Below are 19,384 nucleotides of genomic sequence, written 5' to 3' on the forward strand. Positions count from 1 at the left end.
ATTTAGCAAACACTTTTGCCGGAGTGAAAATATTAAGAGATATCTGACCAAATTAGCAAAGCTGCACTGAGATAGTACCACCAGGAACTCAGCAATGATAACCTGCCTAAATTACTATTTGTGGCACTCATGCAAAATGAAGTTTTTTAAGTGACCTGTGGCCCCACAGAGGCATCCATATCACATGACATCCGCCAGGCTATCATTCACTTGAACAATAAAATCATTAATGTTGTTTATTGACTTCAGTTTAACATTCAACATTTGTATCATGACCAACATTTTCCAACAAACTCTCAATATTTAGACTGAATACACTCTATATATGGATCCTTGATTTTCTAACTAACAGATCCCAAACAGTCAGAATGCATTATTTTGTTTTTTGTTTTATGAAGGGGTATTTATTTGATGGCTTGGTTAGGATAGAGGAAATAGGTAAGTATGTACAGTACTGTATGATCTACTTAAGGATGCCCCATAATATCCAGACACGAAAAGTAACAAATGGCTTAATTTGAATATTTTAATAACATTTTATATAATTTATATGCAACATTGTCACAAGTGTTATGCTGAAAGGGACAGAGGCAGACTATTATACTCAACCAAATATAACTGCAATATTTAAAAAATGAAAGTAAAAACATTAAAACAATGATAAATGTATAAGGAAGGAAGACAATGTATTATCTGTGATCTGTTTATTACATCATATCCCGCTTGTTTTTTTCCCTTACTACAGCGCGTCCAGAAGGCGGGGAGTACGCGTAATGACATCACATCCGGTTCATTTGCATGTCGTGAGGGTGAGGTTTTGGTAAAACCGACAGTGCCTGAGAAACTCGAGTGTGTGTTTGATACGGAACAGGCGTTTAATGCGTTTCACCAGATAGCATCCAGACACTGTGGAGGACAAAGTTACCGAGTGGTAATATGTCTTTATTTACTAAATGTCTATTGATTTGTTATTTCTTTATTCTGGATCCAGAAATGATCTACGTTAGCTCTAGCTTTGTTACTGCTCGAGACACAGTTACATTTCCCATGGAGCATTTGGTTGTGTATGAAAATGTCACTTCAAGAACAGCCAAAAACACAATAATTTCATATCTACAGAGGATGTCAACTCATGTGATGTCAGTATGCTCACGACACGCGGCCGTTTTTGTTAATGTCAAACTCATTCGGTTAAAGCGTATCGTTAACGCCTTAATGTAGATTTGTTGATTAAAGCAACTGGTTAACGTTAATCAAAGACATTTTGTATTGTATTTGGATGTGAATTTGAATTACTTGCTGTAGTCGCCCAGTTATTAGCCACACAGTTATTGACAGTCATTGAAATCATCAGCTAACGTTATGTTCAGTTTTTGTTCTCATACTTTTGTGTACATCTTAGTTATTTGTGTTTACACAATACAGTTTCAGCTTTGAAATGTTTTGGCTTTTACAGCTTAGGATTTCATCATTTTGACGATTCATAATAGATGGTTATTCATGTTTGCCTGTTTAGGTGGTAAATTAAGGTTGAAGATACCTGCATGCACATTAACCTTGAAAGCAGGCCATTATGTGATTTGAGCACAGTCAGCTGTTTTGTGCGGTTTGTTTATCATTCAGTGTTTTTTATGGTTAGCATGTTTTTTCATTTCATGTATCAGTTCTTGCTTAAAATTCATTCATTGTTTGGGTGTAACCTCACTAGCATTAGTGGCTTTGCACTAGTATTCTTATCACAATAAATATGGGAGGGGTAAAGTCCTGGCTCTGTTACCTCAAAGTTGTTTGTTCCATCTTAAATAATGACATAATTCCCCTTAAACACTTCAATATTTGAATGCTTTGTTTCTAATTTAAAGTCCCAAAATCTAATTCTATAATATAAAAATATTTTTTTGTTATTAACTCCATTTCATTACCAACCCATTCATGTGGAATTGAAATAAAATTAATTTGAAGAATGTTTACTGAGCTATTGCATTGAGGCAAATATGGAAGTATGAAAGTGTATATGAAGAGTTCCGTTGCAAAACGAGACAACTCCGTTTTTAACATTTTTGTCAAAACATGTTTATTATTATGTTTTCATGTTATTATTTTGTTTTATGGTGCTACTTAGCTGTATTTTTAAGTTATGAAGTTTTAAATCACAACAAACCAACTGCAGTTGAATTGATATTAATTTGAATGCACAACCAAAAAAACGAGATTTATGAAAAATAAAAAAAGGGAGTTTTCTCGTTTTGCAACGAAACTCTTCATATACAATATAGGTGGTTTCAGCAGTAACAAACACACGTCTTTTGTGGAACAAATGTAACTTCTGTAAACTTTTGCAAAGAATCAATAACAATAGAGTCCATACAATGTTAACTACAGATTTGAAAACCTCCTTTAAAATAGTGTTGATCCATGATCACAGTCTCCCCTCATCTTTAGAAAAAACAAGACATTTGTTATTTTTTACTTTCAACTGGGTATTTGTCCCAGAGTTCAGTTTAGCCATTAGCCAGACCATTAAACAATCAGAGACCAGACGTGTAACCCTGTCAACGCGCGTGCGTCCGATAAAAACAGTCTTTAAAGAGTTATTTAATTTTACATACACCGATTTAAAAATAGTTCATATAGTAAATGTTTCTAGTGCAGTACCTCACATTTAAATGACATATAAGTTTCTTATCCCTTTAGGTTGCAAGAATGTCAATTCGCTAGTTTAATCTGAAACAAACAAACAAACCTGCCCATGCTTAACAACACTGTCTACCATTCAGTTATGTTGATGTAGCCTGACAAGTTAGTAGGTTGATGTTGCTTTAGCTTGCCTTTAACTTGCTAGCTATATTGTCTGCTTCCTGCCTGGCTTTATTTGTTATTACCTTTCCAACATAGATGAGATGTTTAGAATAGCTGTTGAATAACATCACCTGGTCAGACATTGCTCCTTAACATACAATATAACCAGTTTAAACAGTGTCTTGTGTCTCTACTCAACAACCTGTAATGCAATTCAGAATAGAAATAAATCTAATTCTGACAACTAAATGTGACATCTGTGTGGGGTCAAAGAGCTGAGGTGACTACTGCTCAGCTGGTCATGTGATCTCACCATAGCAGCCAACCGTGAATGGGTGCACCGTGAACCCTCATGAAAAAATCATCTTAGGCGTGCATAATTTTGAACACATTTGTTTACAGGTTTTTATCTGTTTAGTCAGCCCTTGTGATCTGCTTACTGAAATGAAACCAGTGGATAAAGAGCAAGTTCTCCTTTTTATTACCAGCTGCCTCATACCATCATATAGTGCATACTGTTTACTTCCTCGGCCAGAGGAAAAATGTACTTCGGTACATGTCCCTACATGGTAGCGGTCCTTTCCTGGTCTTCGGTCATGTTAGCTTAGGTTAATGCAAAGGTTAGGTTAATTCGGGTAGGTTGGATTAGGTTATGCAAATGTTATGGGGTCAGGATTTTTATCATTGGATACTCTTGTTTATTGTAGAACAGTACACAGAGGTTGTATTCTGAATTGCATCAGTCTAAACTTGTGGCAGCAATATGTAAGACCATCAAAATCAGTCATTAAATTTTTGGTTTAGACTTCGTGCTCTTAAATACTGTGACATGAGATTGTTCTCTTGTACCGCACACCCCTTAAGTGTGGAGTGGAGTTTGTGTCTGGCGATGCGATAAAATGGTTTGAGATAAACAGAGAGGGTCTGCTGCAAGTTTAAGTGCATTTTTATTGGATACAGCACTGGATTACATGTCGAGAAATAACTATAAACTAACTTTTTAGTTTTGTTATTTCAGAACAATGTATAAATATAATTTTGGAACGGTACAAGAAAAATGCCTTGCAGAGACATCATTGAGTGTTTTTGAGTTCTGACTGAGATGGTTTACGGTATTTCACTTGCTCTGAGGATTGGTTCGGTAAGCCAGGCTGTTGAAATTAAATACGCTTTTTTCCACAGAGCAATGAGCAGCAGTGAATAAAAATAATTTAATATGGAAAGTTAGTAAAATAATTGTTCAAATCTGTTTTTATTTGTTTCCAAGAGTATAATATTGTGGCAGCTCTTGTTTGATGGTTCATGGACATTAGTGCTAGAGTTTGTTTGAAAAGATTATCCAGCAGCTCTGTGAAAAGAGGCTATCAATTGGAGGAGAGCTTAACACCACTTCATGCCAGATATGGGTAACAAAATGCCTATAGTTCAGCACCATGGCCTTTTAAATATCTCAATGAGGCCTCTGTGTCCCAGCTTTAGATGGTTAGTATTCATCAGAGATGGTCACCTTGAATTTGTGGAGGAAGCAGGGGATTTAGAGGAAAGAGGATCTTTTGCATGTTTCTGCACAGACTTGTGCATTTTTTGTAGTTTTTCATTCATTTGAAAAGAAAACCCATATAGGTAACTTTCTAAAGGGACTTTCTAAAGAGGAACAACTTGAAAGGTATAATTCTTCCATAATACTTTACTCACCCTTATTATGTTGTAAACCTGTTTAGGGCTGCAACTAACGATTATTTTAATAATCGATTAATCTGTCGATTATTTGTTCGATTAATCGATGAATCGGATAAAAAACAAAAAACAAGAAAAGCATTCATTTCCAACCCCTTATTCAAAACAGAACTAAAATCTTTAGAAAGTGCACAAACTTGTTGCTCATTGAACACACCTGAGCTGTTGCAATAATAATAAAATAAAATTAAAATGGACTAACACAAAAAATACACATGTATGCTTTACATCTGCCAAATATATAGACTTTTTATGATGCATTTCCCATCAAGAAGCCTCTCTTGGTGGGATCAAAAAGATAGTATACGAGTACACTCTCAGAAATAAAAGTACAAAAGTTGTCACTGGACAGTACCCTTTCAAAAAGGTACACATTTGTACCCAAAAAGTGCATATTAGTACTTCAAAAGTACATATTGGCAGTTCAAATATACATATTTGTACCTAAATGGTACATATTAGGACCTTTTATAAAGGGTACTGCCCCAGTGACAGCTTTGTACCTTATATTTGACTTTATGTGTTTTCTCTGATCGGATAGCTATCTCATTTGGTAAAACTGTTCCATTACATTTGGCCACATAAATGCGTCTTGTGAAAACGGAAAATGCGTCTTCTACTCCCGCCCAAAATGCAAATACACCATTCATTACTTCGCCTTAAAAATGTAAGACGCTGTTTATGCAACAAAAGGCGGCACTTACTGTATGTTGTATTGTATGTTGGGCCGGGCACGCGCGTCTCCTTGCTCTGCATGAGCTGGAGCGCGCAGTACAGAACAGCAGGAGAGTGACGCCGCGATGATTTAACATACAGGTCCATGACGGGGAAAAGCGTTCATACAACTCTCTCTCAACGTTTTATTTCTTTGTTTAATATCATTAGAGTTTGTCATTGGAGTTTTTTTCGTTCTAGAAACTTTTTTTACTCGCTGTCGTCGCTCCATAAAGCATAAGCGTGTCGTCTTTGTTTGATTACCTCTTTGCCGGCTATAACTTCCAGGTGACGCGCTAACGTTTGGGAGGAGTAAAACACTGACATGTGGTTTTCCTCTACCTTTGCTGTTTTTTTTATATTTTCCCCGCCGCCCTGTAATTTCTCCGCCCTGTCTATGAGGCGCCAAACTCTGCAAGCAACAGTGCGCGAGAGAGACCGACGCTCCGTCCCAAACCGCATACTTCCATACTATATAGTAGGCGAAAAGCACTACTTCTCGTACTCTTTGCCTACTATATAGTAAGGAATTAGGCGGTTTGGAACGCAGTGCGAGTGTGTTCACTCCGCTTCGCGCTTAACTGAAGTTTTTCCTTTTTTTTTTTAATTAAACGTCTCTGCGTCACGCGACACAACGAATCGATAATGAAATTCGTTGCCAACACTTTTAGTAATCGATTTTTATCGATTAAATCGATTCGTTGTTGCAGCCCTAAACCTGTTTGAGTTTCTGTATTCTGTTGAACACAAAATATGATATTTTAATAAATAATGATAAGCACACAGTTGACGGTACTTACTGTCTTCCATAGTTTTTGTAGATCAATGGGTACCATCAACTGTGTGATGATGACAGAATTTTCATTTTTGGATGATGATCCTTTTAAATTGTGATGAACTGTAAAATCTAACAGTTATACTATTTATTTTATTATAGGTATTAGGCAAGCCATTGCTCATACATGGTTTCAGTGGCAACAATATAAACACACAGATTTTTGGACCAAACTCCGCTTCTGTTAGATTTCCGCATAGAATCAATAACAAAGAGTCCCTCTAGAGCAGATTATTTCTGATAACAAGCAAAATAAAATAACCAAGAAATTACCTTAATTCAAATCAGAGTTAAGCGTATCAACCATTACACTAAGCTAACGTTATTAATTTGTAAAATTAGTGTATCCAGTGTTGGGTACTAAGGGTGTCACGATTTAGATTTTAAATTGCAATCAATCAAAATTAAGTCACAAACTCGAACTTCGAATTAAAAAATAAAATGGTTGATGCTGCCACGCCCCCATGTCATGTCTGTTCTGCTTGCCAAGCGAAAAAAAAAAAAAACATGTGTTGAGTGCTGCGAGTCAACCTCCTCTAACTTCGCTAGCTACAGCCAGTTAAAAGATAGCATGGCAGATGCAGGAGACACCACGCGAGCTGCTTTTTACCCTTTACATGGGAAACAACAAACAGCAAGCGCCTTCAGCTGAACTCAATCAGAGCAGCATCTGTGACAGGACCGGTCGTTTCTCTGAACTGAGATCTGTTTAAGTTTCATAACTTATTTCAGTTGCTTAAGAGTTATAAAAACAGCATTTAAACATGACTTATTGGGGTATAGTCTCACAATCTCGTCTGACGAAAATAAAAGCGCATTTTTAAGGTGCAAAGTACTGACAGGAATGTTCATCTAACAGGAAGTTTTGTTTTATCAGGTATGTGCATGTACCATATTTTTCCACTGGCAGCACAACTAACATGGCCGAGGATTTGGAGAATCGTGATACGCCTTTTAGCTACAGATCCTTAAATTCCTGCCTGGCGGCCAAATCCACACAGCTGTGTGATCCATGCTCACTGTCTCCCTTCGGTTTTTGGAAACCGAAACATTTTTAATTCTCCAAAAGGTATTTGTTCCAGAGGTCAGTTTAGTCACTAGCAAGACTGATAAACAAGCACAAACCGGAAGTTAGCTTCAAGCCAGGTGCGTAACCGTAGCAACCTGCATCCAATGAAACTGTCATCAAGTTAAAGGTCTGTCCTCTTATATTCTAATGATTCTTGTAGCTTAATCTGGCTTTTGCAAGCGTAACAAATTGCATTATTTGTGGTCATCCAAGCAGAAACTAGTTTTACACACCACTGTGCCCTCTAATATAAAGCTTAACTGGTACCAACACTACAGTTAAATCAAAGATAGGAATCATGTTGGGTTTGCATTTGTCTGGGAATTTTTTTATTCTGTGTTGTTAAATTTGTTTCTCTGCTGCAAAATAAAGGAAGCCGATTCAGGGCTCGCAAAATCCCTGGTAGCCCTTCAGGCAGGCACTCTTTCATTTTTGGTAGCCCGAAATGAATATAAGTAGCCAGAATAAAAAAGACACTGTTCAATGTAGAATATTGATAAATCCTGGATTTCCATGTAAGCCAACTATTCCTGCCCATCCCCAGCTAACAATTTGGTTCCCAAAACTTTCACCTAACATTAGTTTTTGGTTTCTAGAATGTTATTTTCTAAGGTTTTTGGTTAATAGCAAGGAATGTTTTCTTAAAGAAATTGTTATTTTTAGATTATTTTAACGTTCCCCTAACGTTAGAATAATTGAATCGTTATATTACTGAAATATTATATGAATGTATTATAATAACACAGGTTATTTTTAATAAAAATACCTCAACACATCACACATTGTATTTAGATAACATATTTTATCAAATATAAACAACCACGGACTTTAACACAATATAGAAGACTTAAAACAGATATTTATTAAAAAGGAATAAACATTTAATTCCCTTTAGGTTAACAGATCTTACCTTAGTCGTTTATTTTCGCTAGAATAATGTTAGACTCTGAGGTAAAACGAAATGACAAATAAACATTCTATTCGCTTTAGGTAAACAGATCTTACCACTGCTGTTTAGTCACCTATCAAAGCTTTTAACATCATATTCTCCTAATAGCGTAGACGTGTCAAATCGATCGGAAATCCCTCAAATATATTTTCCTTCTCACATATTTAAGTTACGTACTGAAGAAAGAAACACTAAAACAATGTTAGTCTATGAGATAAAAATGAAATAACATTATTATTTTTTTTAAATGACTTGAGTTTGCGCTTTTTTCTGAGCACAAGAGCAAGCAGGTGCTCGTGAAGAGCAAAGCCAGGAGAAGCGCGTGCAGAGGGTAGCGCGCATATCAGACGAGCACATTAAAGGGTGGGTTTACTTATACTTTCACTTCATTTCCCGACAGTTTCAATTGTAACGTGAGGATAATGACTGACAAGAGGACGCTGAAATACATACAATATAATTGCCTAACTAAATCTGAGACAAAGCAAAAACATTAAAGTATTATTTCCTACCCAAGATATCCCAACGGGCAGGGCAGAGATACATTTTTGTAGCCTGACAGGAATTCACAATAGCCCCGGGACGTCGGGCTAGTGATTTTGCGAGCCCTGCGATTTAGATTATATGTGCAAATCTGAAGATTGCGCACACTAGTGATAGGCCCATATATCGGGCAGATATTTGCGAGTTTTATGTGTATCGGCATCCACCAATAGATGGCTGCCGTGTTCGCCGTTTTTTTCTGACATTAGTAACAGAAAGAGATCTGGAAGCCGCTTGCGATTGCAGGTCATGTGACCAAAATCAACCAACCTTTCCATGAAAACATCGAAAGCTCGGCCTTACAGCTGATCATAGCTGGACAAAGCAGGTTTTTATTTCTCATCTCTATGGGGCGGTTTGTTCCGGACAGGGATTAGACTAGTCCTAGACTTAAATAATTGTAAGAACTGTCCAAACTTATAACATCTCTTTTTAACATCAGTGCCCTGTGTTTTGCCTCAAAATGGACACATGTAATGTTTTTAGTAAGGCATGTTTGTTAAAACTAGTTATATTTCCTAAGTAAACTAAGCTCTAGTCCTAGTTTAAGATAATTCCTGTCTGGGAAACCACCCCTATATATATTTGTAGTAGTAAATGCTAGGAATCAATATCCTGATAGTTCCTCATCATTGTGGAGAGTGCAGTTCATGGTTCCATAGCACCCTCACCTGTTTTTACAATTTGATAAATATAGTTTTTTTTTAAAGTTCAATAAATGTTACTTTTTTAAATTGAGACTTGTAACATTTGGCATCATCATTGTGTCATTTTTATGATGTAAATTGAGTGAGCAAAAGCAGTATCGGCTTCAAATATCAGCTCAAGAAAATCGTCAGCCTGTATCGGTCATCGGCTAAGGCTGATGAAACAAAAATCGGTATAGGCATCGGCACTGAAAAATCCATATCGGTCGATCCCTACTGCACACCATTACCAGCGTATGGATGTGAAGTGATGTACTACTAACATTTTACAAAACCTACAAAACAATTTGCCATACATGCTCGTATGAATCAATAGTGGAGGAAATTAATTAATTGGGCTTGATTTACTCTCTACACTTCATTTACTGTGTTGTAGGATGTGTAAGTATTTCAGTTTACTTTACAAAATAGGCCAATGATGCAATTTGGCAGGAAATGGCCTTGAACACATCTGAAAGCAATGGCTCGTATCAATAAACAATGATGTCAGATCCTGGCTTGTCATCACTTTGTTGTTTTAATTAATTTGATATTTTTATTTTTCTTATCAAGCATACTATTGGCAGAAATGTAATTTGTTAAGGATACTTTAGGATCCTTAATGCTGTTCTCACCTCAAATATATTTTAAAACTGTAGTGACTGTATGTGTTCAGTAGTGTAGTTTATCTGTGCTTCCCTGGGGCAGAAACCGTCTTCATAACCTGCCTGTACTGGCATGTTTTTATCTTTCTTTTCCTGTAAACTACTTCCTCTAGTATACTTGGTAACAGTTAGGTAGATCTCTCTTATAGAAGAGAGCTTATCTTTGCTTTCTGTTCCCTGCTGGCAAAGGGGATGAGACTGTACAGGGAAAGTATGCAGGGTAGTGAGCACATAATTTGAAAGCAGAGAGGGGGGTTCAGAGCTCTATCGGGACTTGGCCCAGTTATCCCCCTGTTTTTCCCATCAATCTGGGCAGGAAGTTCCAAACAAGCCAGCTTAGTGAAGAAAAAGTCATCTGGTTTCCTGTAGGTCAGATATTTCCTCTAGCACAGCATGTCAGATGGCATGCACAGATTTTTTTAAGGTTGTTTCCAGCTACTCAGCTTAAAGGGATAGTTCACCAAAAACTGAAATTTATACTCTAAAAATTATGGATTATTATCAACCCAGCCAAAAGTCAAAAAGGGATAAAGGCAACCTGTTAGGTTATATTTAACCCACTATGCATGGTTGTTTCAACACAAATGCTGGGTCGTTTTCAGTAGGGGTGCACCGATAAATACACTAATAATAGGTGGCCGATAACTATTCTGATTTGCACAGCTGATATTATTCACAGCTATTTCATGTACTACGACTACAGTAAGTCCTTATCGATCTGAAATCACTGTTAGTTTGACTCGTTCATGACATGCACTTGATAAAGCAACACTCATCAAACATAATAGTTATACATATTCTTTATTATCATGAAAAATGCCATTTCCTGGAGCTGCGTGTCAAAGCTGCGTGTGTATGGTTCTTCGTCTTTAGCGCATATTGAGTTTCTGCACGAGAGCGCCCTCTGGCTTTTGGATGTTGCGGCATTTCACAGTAATTCATTGAGAAGCATAGCAAGCATCATTGGCCGATATATCGGTGCACCCCTAGTTTTAACCCATTGTTGGGGCAAATATAAACATTTTCTGTTTCTACCCAATTGTTTGTCCCTTTTTGACCCAGCGCTGTTTGAAAATAACCCAGAACCTGAATTATTTTCTTCTGTAAACCAAAAGTATATATAAAAAAATCACAGTTATTGTAAGAGATGGCCGTGTCTACAACATGTATCATTTGTCTTTGTGTTGTAGGCCTACACACACACACACACACACACAAAAAAAATGCTGGGTTATTTTCAATCCAGCATTGGGTCAAAAAGGTACAAACCCAGCTGTTGGGTTAAATTTGAGTTTCTATTTGACCCAACAATGGGCCAGGGCACAAAATAAAGTATTGTGTGCTTGGCCCTCAGTCACTACATACAGACAAACAAACAGAAAATATATTGTATATTTATGCAATGTTACCATCGAGACACATTTTAGTTGTTGCAAATGTTAACTTCTCTCCTACCTTATTGGTTGTTGTGGACACTGCGTGTGCTGCGTATTACATCAGCTGGTAGAGCAAAGAGACGTTAGGTTGATAAGTATGAGGCCAAATTGCACAGTTTGTTTCCAGGTAAAGCAGACAAGTCGGGAGCCTTTTTCGTTGGGACAAGCAACTACCATCAGGGCTCAACGCAAATAATTTTTTATACTGGCCCGGTCGGGCCAGTGGTTCAGGTTTTCACTTGCCCTGCCAAAATTTTCAACGGCCCCAATAAAAAATTTCAGTGTCACTGTCACATATTTAAAAATAATAATTCAAAAGTCAAATATAATTGTTTACATATACAACAGACATCTTACAACGGTAAAAGGATCCCAACTTTTCTGCTTTACCCGTAAACTGACAGCAATTGTTTATTTCGGCGTGTTTTACCCAAGTAAATGTCTGCTTCCAAGATCTAAATTATATACATTGATGAAAATATATCCTAGTGACTGAGGGTGCAGCACTGGCCCGATCGGGCAAGTGACAATACTTTTTACTGGCCGAACGTCTCTCATGCTTGCCCCGGGCCACCAGCAGTCCTTTATGTTGGGCCCTGACAATAAACAAAACCTTGAAGCTTTTAAGAAAAGCTGACAGCACATGAGGCGTGCATGTTGTCTAAAAGGGTTGCCAAAAACTCTTTATCCTGATATTCCTGATATATATGACTTTGAAATCCTTTTTTTGGTGGGGCCAGTGGAAATTTTGGCCGGGCAAGTGAAGCCTGAAAGACTGGCCCGACTGGGCCACTATAAAAAATTATGTGCATTGAGCCCTGAATGGGTTAAAACAACCCAGCATTTTGGTTTGGAACGACCCAGCATAGGTTAAATAGGTACCTTTTTGAACCGGCTGAAAATAACCTACTTTTTTAGAGTGTAAAGTAAAACAATGAGGCTGTTTACACTTGGCAATAACATGCGTTTTCGTCGATCGTATCACAAGTGGACGACGTTAATGCCAGGTGTAAATGGTGTTCAAAACGTTTTGAACGCGTCCACTTTCCACCACTTTCAACCACATCCAGAGGTAGTCGAAACCACTTTCGATCCGATCGCTTTAGAGTTGCGGAACGCAAATGTGGTTGAATGTGTTCGAACAGCCACACGCGACCGCCTTCTCTCCGCCCATTTATCTATCTGAGGTATTAAACACAAGTTTTACGTCTTTTTTTGACTTCTGGCATGAACATACGGTGAACAGCGCTATTTTTAGCCTTTCATTGATAAAACTAAAGCGGAGGATCTCCGTAGTCTCGTTTTGAAAGCATGAAAGTTGCGCGATCCTATTTCATCAATTGCGCTGAAAATTCAGAGAAAGCTCTCATATATACACGTAAAAAAACACTGTGCAGCATGTATACTTGCTAAACAAGCAGCGGACTCCGACATAATATTAGTTTGCGTCCATATAAACTCATAATTACTCCCGCTCGCGTTTGAATGACAGCAGAGAGACTCGCCCACCGTCTCATGGACCGTCCCCTCACAGTATTCAGGACAGAAGTGGTCGAAAGTGGACAAAAGAGACGGATTTAAATACCAGGTGTAAACGTAATGTGTCTCTCTCGTCCACTTGTGATCCGATCAATGAAAACACATCTTAATACCAAGTGTAAACAGCCCCAATATCATGTCTTTAGAACTCTTAAATTCTTAGGCATTTCTGAAAGATTTATCAGTGAAGTATGCAGTATGAACTCTGCCTGATCCCGGCTTACTTCCAGTGAGTGTCACCTGCTATGCTTCACTGTGCTGTCTCTTTTATCCTTGCTCGAGCTCCTGACGTGTGGCATGATTACCCACAGTGGTCCTGCTATCAGAGAGATTGAGGCTGAATGGGTCAGCATGCCACTTCACTCAAGCGGCGGGCATTGGCCTCTCTCATGTGTGAAATCAGCGCCCTTCTGCTGATCTGGCCATGCTTTCATTGAATCCTCTGAAAATGAATGAATCGGTGTTGTGTGAGAATTAAATCAGTATGGATCTCTCCATCGATCTCTATGCATGTCGCTGAGAGCCACATCGAGCGACACGGCTCAAGATCGTCCATCGCTTTCAGTGGCACAGCAGCTCCACGGGCCATTCTCAAAGGGGCTTGGTGATGTACTGTATGTGTGTGGACTATAATGTAGCCTGCGTTCAGGGAATTCTAATAAATTCCTTCAGTCGATGGAGGAATAATGAATATTGCAGAAGCTGGTTGCTATACTTAAGCAGTGTTTATATTTAACTTAAATTTGCCATCATTGTATTAAGTCCAGTCTTTGTTTAACCCTGTTTAACTGGCATTTTAATGGAGATGATATTGTGCATGTATTCTCCCACTATGTACGTTGCACTTTTGAGTTTGGACACGTTCTGCTGGGGCTGCTTTAATTTGCATATTACTTTTCCATATTTTTTATAAAGTGGTATACACATCCACATGGCTGTCAGTGGGCATTTACTGTTTTGTGGATTTGATGCAATGTGAAAACAGAGCAGGACAAGTTAAGACAAGGAGGAACTTGTATTTAAGGTGTGTTTGTCAATGGCACATGAAGTGGAATTTAGTTGTTTATGGCAGCTTGTAGCAGTAGTTAGCTATTTAACAGTTACTAGTGCATAGGGGAGAGCTTGGCACAACCTAACATTTTTTGGTTTTGGCTGAATTATTCAAAAAATATTTGAGTTTGATTAATTATATTTTTACACAAGCAACACGCACATCTATGCCACAAATGAACATTTAAAGTTTTTTTCTAGTACTTAGCATTCTTGGACAATTTAACCAAATGTGACAGAAGTGTAAACGTTACAACTTACCCCATAGGTGGGGTTAATTGTAACGGGCAGGTGGTTAGTTGTAACACTTGCTAAAATTTTATTTGAAAGCAAGTATTTCAATAATATTTTGTCTATATACTTGAACTGGATATTGTTTATATATCTGTCTATAATAGACCGGTATTCACACTGTATTCATTCATCCAGCCCTTTTCTAACAATAGTTTGATTATAAATGGATACAAATGTTTTAATATGTGAGAAAAAGCAGCACAATTATAACCAAACATTTTTAATATGTGACCCAGTCTGTAATAACCATACTACAGTTTCAAAATCAAATTCTGAGATAATGAGCATCAAAGTCTGATTTTAGCCATTCATTTCATTATGATTTCAATCTTTGACGTGATCTTATTCAATCAATATTAAAGATATGAACAAAAATAAATTTGACGCACGATTTTTGATAAGACAGGCACATTTATTTTGTTGGCATCCAGCAATCATTCGAGTGCAGCCTATTTAAAACAGCCACAAGAATTACGCTAACGTTAGCGGGTTTTTATACCGTAAGTGCTGAAGGGTTAGTTGTAACACAGCGTTACAATTAACCCCACTGGGTCAAAATATTTTCAAGCCTACCAAAAAAGTTGCTAAAAGCTGCAGACATATTTCAAAACGATGCTATGTTTTAGTCAACAAGACACTGATTAATATGACATAGCATTGGATTTGGTATTTTGCACACCCAACTTAGAAACCCCCAAAAATATGATTTTAAAAAAATTTAAACTTTTAGTTTGCACAATGCATTAATTATTTCCTTGTTTTGTTTAGAAACTTAAACAATATGAAATAACTTTCATTGGTAAATAATCAAATTACCGCCCATTTCCACTGAGATGACCGTTTTCAAGGCTATTAGCACCTAAAGCTTAAAAAACCTTGGTTAGCACAATCTTGAATGTCTTCCTATGCTGTGCCCCAGTTTCCTATTGTGGTTCCCCCAAACTGGAAGTCTGCAGGAACAATAGCTGGAAGCATTGGGTCATGTTTTCTTTTCCTAGGATTATAACCTTCCTTTGTGATCCTTGATCCTGATATGGATTTATTATCTGAAGATTTTTATGAATCACTACTGTACACTATTTTTTTTATAACACTAAAACCTTTTACAGTTTTGTAAGTACTGGTCTTTCAGGAAAATACAAATTACTGTATTACTGGAGTTAAAAATATGATATTTTTCTCTGCAGGTGGTGCCAGTTCGTGTTGTGTACTTGAGGAAAGGATTCAGATATGGCAGCCAATAAGAATAAGAATCAGAGCTCGCTGGCCCTACACAAGGTCATTATGGTGGGCAGTGGAGGTGTAGGAAAGTCAGCACTCACACTTCAGTTTATGTATGATGAGGTAAGCCAACACATCATATACTTTACAAAATAAGTTGTTTTAAACAGTTTGGAGTACATTTATTGCAATGTTGACGGACGCTTTCAGTCTTGATGTCACCATTTCCTACCATGTCCTTTTTCTCCGCTCATCATCATTTCCCTTCTTCTCTCTGCTATGTATCTGCTAAAGTAAAATAAATATATTAAGATCTTACTTTGACCCCTTTAGTTTGTTGAAGATTATGAGCCCACAAAGGCTGACAGCTACAGGAAAAAAGTGGTGTTGGATGGAGAGGAGGTGCAGATTGACATTTTGGACACGGCCGGGCAGGAAGACTACGCGGCTATCCGAGACAATTATTTCCGTAGCGGAGAGGGTTTCCTGTTAGTGTTCTCCATAACAGAGCACGAGTCCTTCACAGCCACTGCGGAATTCAGGTCAGCAAAAATTCCCTTCCCGTCGTCTTCCATTGTGACCTAGTAAAGTCGGAAAATTGGATCACCCGTTATTATAAGTAGAAGTGTCAGTATGTGTGTGTGTGTGTGTGTGTGTTTACAGGGATCAGATCGTGCGGGTTAAAGAAGAAGATAAAATTCCGTTGCTCGTGGTTGGAAATAAGTCGGACCTTGAGGATCGGAGACAGGTTTCGGTGGATGAGGCCAGAGGTAAAGCTGAAGAGTGGGGCGTACAATATGTAGAGACTTCAGCCAAGACACGTGCCAATGTGGATAAGGTACGTTGTGGGTTATATGAATTCAGATGCTTAATATATCTAAACAGTTACAATACACACATGCTTTTATCAAGTCAATCCAGACAATATTTCAGAAAAATGTCCCAAATTCAGCATTTTAATGATGTTAGTGTAATGCATGCTTGTAGTGCATTCTGAATTAAGCATGCTGTCAATACAGCGCACATGCATAGAGCTATTAAGCGAGTATGGAGCAAAATGTACATTGAAAACTTATCATTATTTAAACTTCAATGTTAAGGTCTTTTGCAAGCGTTTTATTTAATGAAATAAATGCTCATTTTGAGGAATAATAAAAATCATTTTGTGCTTCTCTAAGGTGTTCTTTGATCTAATGAGGGAGGTTCGGGCTAAAAAGATGTCAGAAAATAAGGACAAAAATGGGAAGGGAAAGAACAAGAAGAGCAAGAAGAGTTTCAAAGAGCGATGCTGTTTACTTTGAACTGAACTCGGACTTTCACGCCAAATCCGCTTAAAACTCTTGAGTCGGAGCCTTTTCTTTCTTAAAATCAAAAGTGAATGATGGGGTTTTGTACTGGTTCGAGGTAAAGCCTTTATCACAATCATAGTCTTTCACTCCCTCGTTTTTTTTTTATACCTAGATCGAGATCAAAAGGTTTGTATATGATGACCACTATATGTATGGCTACTGGTTAAAGAAGACTGTGGCACTTTCGTAATTTCATTAAACAGTGGTCATGATGCTCCCAACACTAACTGTATTATTCCATAATTTATATTTGCTTTCAGTGTTGTGTAGAAAACATCTATAGTAAACAGTTATTTTTATTTTTATTACCCATTAAGTATTTTTTAATGATCATTTTAGTTCAATATGGCATCAAGAAAGCTTTTTACATTAATATGTATGTACTGTAAAATAATATTGTGACATTCAATTGTCGATTTCTTTGTCTAAAAGCACATATGCTATTGCTTACAGAGAGCTAATAGTGCCACCTCCTGGTTCAAAATAAGACACCATGCGGGATGACATTTTGTGCCTGCAATTTACTAATCTTTGTGAACTGTTTGCCATTATGCTTTCGTGTTATATTGAAATATTTTTCTAGGACTTTACATTTCCATCACTGTCTTATAAAATGAATGTATTCAACAAAAACGTGCCAACAAAGCATCGCTCGACTTTGTAGCATTCTGCGACTGAAATTGGGAAAGCGAGATGCATTTTATTTTGTGTTTTGTTTAGCACTCTGATCTGGAGCTACTTTAAAACTGCTATTTTATATGAATGTCACCTGACCTACACTGCAATTTGGATTGTAGTTCCCACTGGCTTTTAGATGAGTGACTCTAAAAGTATGTTGCCAAATAAACATTTTCTTTCTTTGTATTACTACATCTTCACTTTTGGGAATGTAAGCGTTCTGAATAAAAACCGTGCCATACATCATTATGCGAATCACAGCGATAAAGGAAAAAGCCTTTGATCTTACAGCAGGTTTTCTTTCCATTTCAAGCCTGGAAAAGTCATGTAGACGGATATCTTGTAAACATACTTGCATGTCGTTTACGGGGACTCCATATAGACCATTGTTCTCAACCATGGGGCTGGGGCTCACAGAGCGGCCTCAGCAGATTTCCAAGGGGGCTTCAAGGTGACATAAAGGGGACATTTCACAAGACTTTAAGATGTCAAATAAATCTAAAGCTCAAAATATCATATAGATAATTTATTATAGCATGTTAAAATTGTCACTTTGTAGGGGTGAGCAAAAATATGCTATTTATGGGTGTGTCCTTTAAAATGCAAATGAGCTGATGTCTGCACTAAATGGCAGTGCCGTGGTTGGATAGTGCAGATTAAGGGGCAGTAATATCCCCTTCTGACATCACAGGGGGAGCCAAATTTGAATTACTCTTTTTTTCACATGCTTAAAGAGAATGGTTTACCAAAACTAAGTTACTGGGTTGTTTTTTGTCACATTTTTCTAGTTTGATAAAAGCACTGATGACCCAATAATAGCACTTAAACATGGAAAAGTCAGATTTTCATGATATGTACCTTTTAAAATTATTCAAAATTTTAAGCTCTAGTTCATTTTATAAATTGAGTGGGGACCTTCAAAAAAATTTTGTGGGCAACAAGGGGGCCTTGAGGTGAAAAGGGTGAGAACCACTTTAACACACCCCCTAACCCACATGGAAAACGTTTTCATTTTTTTTATTTATACAAATGATAATTTAAATGAACACCTAAATACAACACCTTTTTAGTGAATTTGAAAGTATTGGTGTGAGGATTGATATAGTATAAATATTATTAACATACTATAAATTACCACTAGATGGCAGCCACGATGTTTCCACATGAACAGATCAAATTGTTTTGTGAATATATTCATCAGTGGTTCTTATGGACAGTTTTTTTATTTCCACATTCCAGTAGTTGTATGTGCATGTCATATAGCATGTTTGGCCAAGGAGGAACCATAGGGTTTTTGTTTGCTTGTTTGTCTGTGGTACATGCATAAACATTCTTTTGGTTTTTCTACAAACCCCAAGTATATTCTTTTGAACGCCAAACAATATGCAAATTTGTTTACATGATTTAGGCTGAACGGGACAATTGCCAAGTTTAGTTTTGAAATGTTTATTCATATAAATTTGACGGTGTAATAATTTCTGCAGTTAATAATTCAACTCAGAATACAGTGTGGTCAGTATAAACCAGATTTATACCTCATGCTCAATCTTATGTTGCATTTTCTTTTACTAAATTCATGCTTTTCACTTTTCACACCTATTTTCATAAACCTAATTTGGCTTGTATCTAATGACAAAATAGTTTTGCACCCTTTTAGTTTTAGTAATGCTCTGTATTTAAAGTTTAACACATTTATTAAGTGTTATGGGGTTAGTTGCATATCATTGCATATAACATTTTTCCTTCTGCTGTCCATAATATAACACTTTCTATATATTGTTCATTATTTCTCATGCATTTTCTTTTGTCTGGAAGAAAGC

The 19,384-nt window shown here is 37.1% G+C and overlaps 1 protein-coding gene across 1 annotated transcript; it reads left to right on the forward strand.

Moving 5' to 3' along the window:
• The first annotated feature begins 774 nt into the window (after nucleotides 1-774).
• ralba (v-ral simian leukemia viral oncogene homolog Ba (ras related)) lies at nucleotides 775-17,750 on the forward strand. Its single transcript, XM_065251977.1, has 5 exons — nucleotides 775-931; nucleotides 15,504-15,660; nucleotides 15,871-16,079; nucleotides 16,201-16,375; nucleotides 16,716-17,750. Exons 2-5 carry the CDS (start codon nucleotides 15,547-15,549, stop codon nucleotides 16,836-16,838), a joined length of 621 nt encoding a protein of 206 aa, XP_065108049.1. The 5' UTR covers nucleotides 775-931; nucleotides 15,504-15,546; the 3' UTR covers nucleotides 16,839-17,750.
• The last annotated feature ends 1,634 nt before the right edge of the window (nucleotides 17,751-19,384 follow it).

This window comes from Paramisgurnus dabryanus, chromosome 15 (genome assembly GCF_030506205.2).
Source record: "Paramisgurnus dabryanus chromosome 15, PD_genome_1.1, whole genome shotgun sequence".
Lineage (NCBI taxonomy): Eukaryota > Metazoa > Chordata > Actinopteri > Cypriniformes > Cobitidae > Paramisgurnus > Paramisgurnus dabryanus.

Bases quoted from the DNA above. Each gene is read 5' to 3' on its own strand.
- ralba (XM_065251977.1), top strand. From the start codon at position 15,547: ATGGCAGCCAATAAGAATAAGAATCAGAGCTCGCTGGCCCTACACAAG. The intron at 16,080-16,200 runs GTCAGCAAAAAT...GTGTGTTTACAG, and splicing joins ACAGCCACTGCGGAATTCAG to GGATCAGATCGTGCGGGTTA. The intron at 16,376-16,715 runs GTACGTTGTGGG...TGCTTCTCTAAG, and splicing joins CACGTGCCAATGTGGATAAG to GTGTTCTTTGATCTAATGAG.